Source organism: Sardina pilchardus, chromosome 5, assembly GCF_963854185.1.
Source record: "Sardina pilchardus chromosome 5, fSarPil1.1, whole genome shotgun sequence".
Classification (NCBI taxonomy): Eukaryota; Metazoa; Chordata; class Actinopteri; order Clupeiformes; family Clupeidae; genus Sardina; species Sardina pilchardus.
Window position 1 is genome coordinate 1,335,503 of NC_084998.1, and position 8,550 is coordinate 1,344,052.

At 45.9% G+C, this 8,550-nt stretch overlaps 1 protein-coding gene across 1 annotated transcript; it reads left to right on the forward strand.

The window, feature by feature from the left end:
- The first annotated feature begins 414 nt into the window (after positions 1-414).
- On the forward strand, positions 415-5,552 carry guca1d (guanylate cyclase activator 1d). Its single transcript, XM_062535918.1, has 4 exons — positions 415-609; positions 3,272-3,421; positions 5,128-5,215; positions 5,422-5,552. The coding sequence occupies exons 1-4, from the start codon at positions 415-417 to the stop codon at positions 5,550-5,552; spliced, it is 564 nt and encodes a 187-aa protein (XP_062391902.1).
- The last annotated feature ends 2,998 nt before the right edge of the window (positions 5,553-8,550 follow it).

The following is an 8,550-nucleotide window of genomic DNA, read 5'->3' on the forward strand; positions in this document are numbered from 1 at the left end:
TGTGTTTGGCCAGCGGTGGCATATTAACCTCCCCACTTCCACTCCTCCTCCTCTTCTCTTCCTCTCCTCCTCTCCCTCTCCTCTCCCTCTCCTCTCCTGTGCTCCCTGGCCGCGGGCCTATGCGTTATCTCATTAGCGGTGGTTATTTTCAGTGGCCTGCCCTTTTTACTGCCCTAATGGCGCTAAGAGGTTTAGCGAAGGTGTTCTGTTCTCAGCGCTTCTGCGTTGGCCAGCGCAGTGCAGCTCGCTCCCGGTCATGATGCACCTCGTCTGGATGCTGCAGAACCGCGCACACTAACCGGACACTGCGCTAGCTGCCGCGGCACATTTCCCCAGGTGCCCCCACACACACACACACACACGCACGCAGAGGAGCCTGGTGCGAGGACTACGCGGACACACCGTCTGGTCACCATGGGCAACCAGCACGCCACACTGGACGACATCCTGGCGGAGGACATGCACCACTGGTACAACAAGTTCATGAAGGAGTCGCCGTCCGGCCTCATCACGCTGTTCGAGCTCAAGGCCATCCTGGGCCTGCAGGGCATGAACGAGGACGCCAACGCCTACGTGGACCAGGTCTTCTTCACCTTCGACATGGACGGGGTAAGAACACACACACGCCACCATCACAGCTCGCAGCTCAGCTCACCCGTGGGGTCAGTGCTAACCAGGCCAGAGCTACACCAAGATCAGCTGCACTGCAGGATATGAGGTTATGTGCTGCAGGATATCTAACGTTATGTGCTGCAGGATATATGAGGTTATGTGCTGCAGGATATCTAACGTTATGTGCTGCAGGATATATGAGGTTATGTGCCGCAGGATATATGAGGTTATGTGCTGCAGGATATATGAGGTTATGTGCTGCAGGATATATGAGGTTATGTGCTTACTGTATAGGCTTTAATGTGACGGGCCCTTATTTGAATGATGGGTGCAGTGTAAAGTCTCAAGTCTAGCTGAAGCTAATTCAATAACTAGTCTACTGGATAATTTAGCACCATGGGCAAGATCCTAACCGCAAACAGTAGCTGCGTTTCCATTACCCATTAAATTGCGCAAATTAAGAGTTGCGAAAAGAAATGTGCTTAATGGAAACACACACATTTCGAAAAAACTCACATGTTTCGATAAAAAGTTTTTGCGCTCGGGTGAGGTGGTATTTCGAGCGTATCGAAATTTGTATATTTCGCAAAACTGCAATGGAAACACTTTTTTCGCATCTGACGAGTCACGTGATCCAACAACAGGATGTTAGGAGGAACGAAATCGACGAAGAAGACTGCCGACAGGAAGTGGCACCGGGAGAATAATGTAAAACAATATTTTTTTTTTCATTAAAAGTGGCTCGTGTCATTCTAAAATGTTGAATCCACAGCTGTGAACTTGCCGACAACACTTTCTCAAAAACGCTGCATAGGCTACGCAACCGCTCAACTAGTTTTGTTTACCCATAGCAACAACGTTGCTATGCTTTACTGGTTTAACGTGATGAGAACGGTGCTGAAAGAAATCTAGATTCTAGTTTTAGAAACTAATCAACTGGGCTGATCTACGAAATATTCCACTGACATGGCTGTGACATGATTTAAGCATAGGCCTACTACAACAAACTCCTGTGAAATATGTCATTTTTAATTTTATGTTTCTGCCCCACCAAAACGTAGCTACTCCTCCGCTGATGGCTTATAGCCTAATGACTGATAATCAGCGTGCCGTGGTGGCAATTTGAATGCATTTAGTGTAGGCTAAATCCCTATGGCTAAATCTGGGTAATGTTGATAACCACCATGTCTCCTAATGACTTACAGCACGCGAGAATACACGAGATTTTAATTTAGTTAGCCGAATGTAATGGAAACACCGCAATTGCGAAAATTGTGATATTCGACATTAAGACAATATCGACAAAGTTTTTGCGCATATTTGTAATGGAAACGCAGCTAGAGATGAGTCAGCTCAATACTCTCACATGCAACACCTTCACTCAAATTCACGCAAGAGACAGACAAACTTTGCCATAATTTCCATCAGAGCCATAATGCCTGCCTAGTGTATTGGCGTTTCCAACCTCCTGATATCCCCTTTATATGGTATTATATGGCTCATAGTTACGCATGTTGGAGAAATACGGGTCGATCATGTCTGAAAAAGACATCCTACCCATCTTCTCTGGAATAGCACATTTTGATCTGCCAAGCGCTGGAGGTTTAACGTTTGCCATTTTCAGTAGGTCTGTACCTTGTGAAAATCTGCTTAAGGACTCAAGCATATCCAGCGCAGCTTAAGCAGCTGAGTGTGATGAGTTAATTCACCCAGCATGCCTCCCACAACCCAGGTGCCACTGACTCCGTTTTTATTGCAACACATCTTAGTAAATCCTCTCCAAGTAGGTTCGCCATTATTTGTTTGGACGTTTGCAAAACAAATACTCTTTCTTACCATAGTGAATAGTCAAATAACTTGGTATTTCATCTACTGTATCTGGGTCTCTGCAAAGTGAGTTCACGGTAGGCTGTGCCGTATCAAAACTATTAGCGACAAGTTTAAGCACCACACTGTACTGCTATGATACAAGTGAGCTGTGAGTGCGGTTATAGCCGATAGAGGGCAACCAAGCGCATGCAGAAGTGCCCTTCACCCTGTTACGAGTTGATGAACCACTGAAATATTTGGAAATATAACTTTAAGGAACAAAAAAACTCTTTAGTGTTGCTGTAATAAAATGTTGAGGTGTTGTTCATTGCTTGTTGCTGTTTGATGCTGATATAACTAAGGTCTTATTCCCTTTTCATGCTGATATAACTAAGGTCTTATTCCCTTTTCATGCTGATATAACTAAGGTCTTGTTGCTGTTTGATGCTGATATAACTAAGGTCTTGTTGCTGTTTGATGCTGATATAACTAAGGTCTTGTTGCTATAACTAAGGTCTTGTTGCTGTTTGATGCTGATATAACTAAGGTCTTGTTGCTGTTTGATGCTGATATAACTAAGGTCTTGTTGCTGTTTGATGCTGATAGCTCAGGTCTTGTTGCTGTTTGATGCTGATATAACTAAGGTCTTGTTGCTGTTTGATGCTGATATAACTAAGGTCTTGTTGCTATAACTAAGGTCTTGTTGCTGTTTGATGCTGATATAACTAAGGTCTTGTTGCTGTTTGATGCTGATATAACTCAGGTCTTGTTGCTGTTTGATGCTGATATAACTCAGGTCTTGTTGCTGTTTGATACTGATAACTCAGGTCTTGGGTGTCTCCTTCCTCAGGACGGCTACATAGACTTTGTGGAGTACATCGCTGCGGTCAGCTTGATGCTGAAGGGCGAGATCAATCAGAAGCTCAAGTGGTACTTCAAGCTCTTCGACCAGGACGGAAACGGCAAGATTGACAAAGAAGAATTGGAGACCATATTTACTGTAAGTATAGTGTTGACACGCATCACCAGAACCCATCTTCTGTATTGTGAATGTGCTGTTATTCTCTTTCTCCAGATGCAATATCGAAATCACTCTCTCACATCTGTCCTGTTGAGAAACTAACCCCCCTGGTCTTTACCTCCCACCCCATCTCATTATCACACACACACACACACACCATACCCCCCCATACACACACACACACACACACGTACCATACCCCCCCATACACACACACACACACGTACCATACCCCCCCATACACACACACACACGCACACATACCATACCCCCCCATACACACACACGCACACATACCATACCCCCCCATACACACACACACACACACACACACACACACGCGCACACATACCATACCCCCCCATACACACACACACACGTAACATACCCCCCCATACACACACACGCACACATACCATACCCCCCCATTCACACACACGCACACATACCATACCCCCCCATACACACACACACACACACACCATACCCCCCCATACACACACACACGCACAGTATACCTTTTTAATAACTACTTTTCACTCATTCTTAAAAGTTGAGCAGGCTTTTGAGCAAAATAGTTGCATTACTTATGATTCCTTTAATGAGTACATGACAATATACTTGAACTCATAGATCCTATTGAGAAACGAACCCAGGTCTCGACTGGACTTGACCAGAGACTAAACTAACCCAGGTGTACACTGTAGACTGGACTTGACCAGAGACTAAACTAACCCAGGTCTCGACTGGACTTGACCAGAGACTAAACTAACCCAGGTGCACACTGTAGACTGGACTGCACTAGAGACTAAACTAACCCAGGTGTACACTGTAGACTGGACTTGACCAGAGACTAAACTAACCCAGGTGCACACTGTAGACTGGACTTGACCAGAGACTAAACTAACCCAGGTGCACACTGTAGACTGGACTTGACCAGAGACTAAACTAACCCAGGTGCACACTGTAGACTGGACTTGACCAGAGACTAAACTAACCCAGGTGCACACTGTAGACTGGACTTGACCAGAGACTAAACTAACCCAGGTCAAGACTGGACTGCACTAGAGACTAAACTAACCCAGGTATACACTGTAGACTGGACTTGACCAGAGACTAAATTAACCCAGGTCAAGACTTGACTGCACCAGAGACTAAACTAACCCAGGTATACACTGTAGACTGGACTTGACCAGAGACTAAATTAACCCAGGTCAAGACTTGACTGCACCAGAGACTAAACTAACCCAGGTCAAGACTGGACTGCACTGGTTCTCACCTCTGCTCCCTAAAATGATCATGTGAAGAAAGCAATAAAGGAAGTCTCAGCTGGTGGAGTATTGCAGTTCCGTCTGGGATTACGTGCTGTGAGATTAAATGTGTAAAGCAGGACGAGTTAAGAAGGAAATTTGAGATGTGCCCTTAATCTGTCGGTGAACTGACATCAATGTCTGACCTCATTTCACTGGCCTTTTGTAAAACACAAGCACAGAAGTCTGAGGAATAGATGCCAATCAGTACCAGTGTGTGGCTAAATGTTTATTGTTTAATTGTCTTAAGATGTATGACCTTTCTTTAATGTGAATAAGCTTACATTTATTTGGAGAGATTATCTGTTTTAGATATGACTTAAATGGGAAGTTCCTGAGTATTTACTTGTTCCTTTCCTTGGTTTCCAAAAACAGGCCATTCAAGACATCACCCGAAACCGTGATGTGGTTCCTGAGGAAATAGTGGCCCTTATATTTGAGAGGATTGACGTCAATGGAGAAGGTAAGACACTACCACCTCAATGCACCATGACATCCACATTATTTTAAAAACAGATCATTACTTATATAGCATTGCTAATTAAATCAATAATAGATTTTCCTCCCCCTGATATTTCATGGTTATCGTCAGTAAATATGTCACGTCTACATATCAGAAAGAATAGGACGGACATGTAATAACTGCTGTTTTGTGTCTTGGTTGTTCAGGTGAGCTAACGCTGGAGGAGTTTATTGAAGGGGCAAAAGGACACCCTGACATCATGGACATGCTCAAGAACCTCATGGACCTGACCCCGGTTCTGCTCATCATCGTCGAGGCCCGGCAGGTCAAAAAATAACCCACCGACAGGGATGAGAGCGCCCGGCACAAACTCTTTCTAAATGAGAAGAAATTTCCCTTTTATCAGACGCACAAAACAACAACACAAGAAAACCATGAGAATAGTTACTGACCAGCTATGAACATGTGGACAGCGCCTCTACGAACATGTGGACTGTGGACAGCGCTTCGACACCCCCAAGAGTGACACAGATCTCCATCTCATCTCATCACCCATCGTATAGAAACACCGTCATGGGCACAGGCCATAGGGAGGCGTACACCTTGTAGCCTGAGAGTGTGTGTGTGTGTGTGTGTGTGTGTGTGTGTGGACTCTGAGCTGTGCTCCTGTGGTTGGCCACTGATCCCTTAATGCTTTTAAGGGCCTGAGAGGGCTGGATCTGCGGGAGGAGGCTGAGGGCTGCATGGAGGATTTTTAAAGAAGGGATCATCTCCATGGGAACAGAGACATGGCCGACTGTCCTAAGGATAGCTGACTTTCTGGATGGTTACGTAACCAGGACTGGTGTGAATCTGAAGAATGCATTTTGTATTCATGAGTGCAGTTTTGATACACGGAATATCCTAAGCCCCCTGTGCACCTTTGATGCATTTGGGAATTTCTGACTATTGCCTTGAAAGTCATATTTCCCAAGCCAATGGTGCTCTGTACCCAATAATCTATGCTTCAAATTACTCAGTTATTACTCACACTAGAATCTTCCTCCTGTAACTTTAAGCTACGATTGCATGCTGGGACTGCAGAGGACATAGGGGTTGATCAGTTATGAAATTGCATAGTATGGTGCATACATCTATCTGCAAGACCACAAAAGGGGATAAATTATGGACTAGATATGACTTGCAGGTACTTAAGACACATATGCAGGGAAATAATCACAGCCCAATCAACTGGACATTTACAATAATCACAGCCCAATCAACTGGACATTTACAATAATCACAGCCCAATCAACTGGACATTTACAATAATCACAGCCCAATCAACTGGACATTTATAAGAAATGAGGTCGCTGCATCAGGTCATTCCAGCGCAGCGTCACGACCTCAGACCCCTGGCGACTGATCTGACCTGTGGCCGGAGCTGCTAGGCCACGCCCCCTCATGCGCTCACGCCTGATCTCTTAATGCTGTTAACGAGCCCAGAGGATTCCAGGGCTTGACCCGCCGCGGAGGGGGGCACCTGAGCACAACCTGGAGGCTTTTTAAAGGCACCGCAGCTGAGCTCTGGACATGCGCAGGACAGGACAGGACAGGACAGGACAGGACAGGACAGGACAGGACAGGACAGGACAGGACAGGAGAGGAGAGGAGAGGACAGGAGAGGAGAGGAGAGGAGAGGAGAGGAGAGGAGAGGAGAGGACAGGAGAGGAGAGGAGAGGAGAGGAGAGGAGAGGATAGGAGAGGAGAGGACAGGAGAGGATAGGAGAGGAGAGGAGAGGACAGGAGAGGAGAGGAGAGGAGAGGAGAGGAGAGGAGAGGACAGGAGAGGAGAGGAGAGGAGAGGAGAGGAGAGGACAGGAGAGGACAGGAGAGGAGAGGAGAGGAGAGGAGAGGAGAGGAGAGAAGAGGAGAGGAGAGGAGAGGAGAGGAGAGAAGAGGAGAGGAGATGATAGGAGAGGAGAGGAGAGGAGAGGAGAGGAGAGGAGAGGACAGGACAGGACAGGACAGGACAGGACAGGAGAGGAGAGGAGAGGAGAGGAGAGGAGAGGAGAGGAGAGGAGAGGAGAGGAGAGGACAGGACAGGAGAGGCTTCAGTGACAGGACAGGGTAGCTGGCAGCACTTTGGGTTGCTTAGTTAATCGGCATGCATGAGTCCGCCTGAACAGGAGATGACGTCACAGGCTTCTGCATGCAAAGGTCTGTTTGACGTCACATCCATGACCTTGACATACTGCACTTATCTAGTGCGACCTTGACATACTGCACTTATCTAGTGCGTGTGAATGGATGTAAATGAACTACAACATGATTGTAAATTGAAAATGCTGTCTCACCCTGGAGTGACAATTCTATCTCAACTTGGATCAGTTGAAGTAATACAGATGGACAAGAACAGTCAAGGGACATGAATGTAATATGTTGTCCATGTGACACAATTGTCAAGTGTTATCAAAGTGGCATGGAAAAGACAAGTTAATGTCCATTCACATGTGATATTATATAGGTCTTTGACTTCAAACGTATGGCTTCGATCTATTATGGGTAGCCAGACAGCACTGCAACATCTTCTCTATTATAGTAGCCAACATCTGCACACATCTGATCTATTATGGTAGCCAACATCTGCACACATCTGATGCCCTGAAGGGAACCGATTCTTGCCTTGAGAAGTCACACTCTCTACTAGAGCCCCCGGGGGTGCTCACACTATGAAATCGACAACCCTCCTCAATCTCACAAAATCGCCAACCAATAATCACTAAAGGACTCAGTTAAGAAATCAACTAAATCAGTGTTCCCTGAACTCATAAGCCTAACTTGTAATCGCCAAACGATAATTATCAAAGGATATGAAACCGGCACTTTTAAACCTGTTAGTTACTAGGTAACAGAAAACCCCCTCCTGCACCTCTGCTGGTTTGATGGGCTGTTGCTCCGAAGCAAAGTCACATATTCACAACGTAGCTCAGTCTGTGGGGTCATGCTGTGTGCACTCTGTTGGACGGGCGATGGAGAACAGGCACATACTCACAACGTAGCTCAGTCTATGCAGCCTCCCCTCATACGCTCCTCCATATCTCCTAGTTTCATTAGTGCTCAAACAGGTAACGCTTAGCCATAGAGCTGTAATCATCTGACGGTAGTGAGATATTAGTGTGTGCGCGCATCTTTCAGTGAACACCACAACAGCGTTACTCATTCTGCTCATCAAATGATCTGCTGCGTCTTCACTTCTAACAGCGTCATGTTTAGTCACGTGTTCATGTTTATATACAGTTACTCACCACTGACCAATGAGAGGCAATGAAAAGGGTTTTATAGGCACGTTGCAT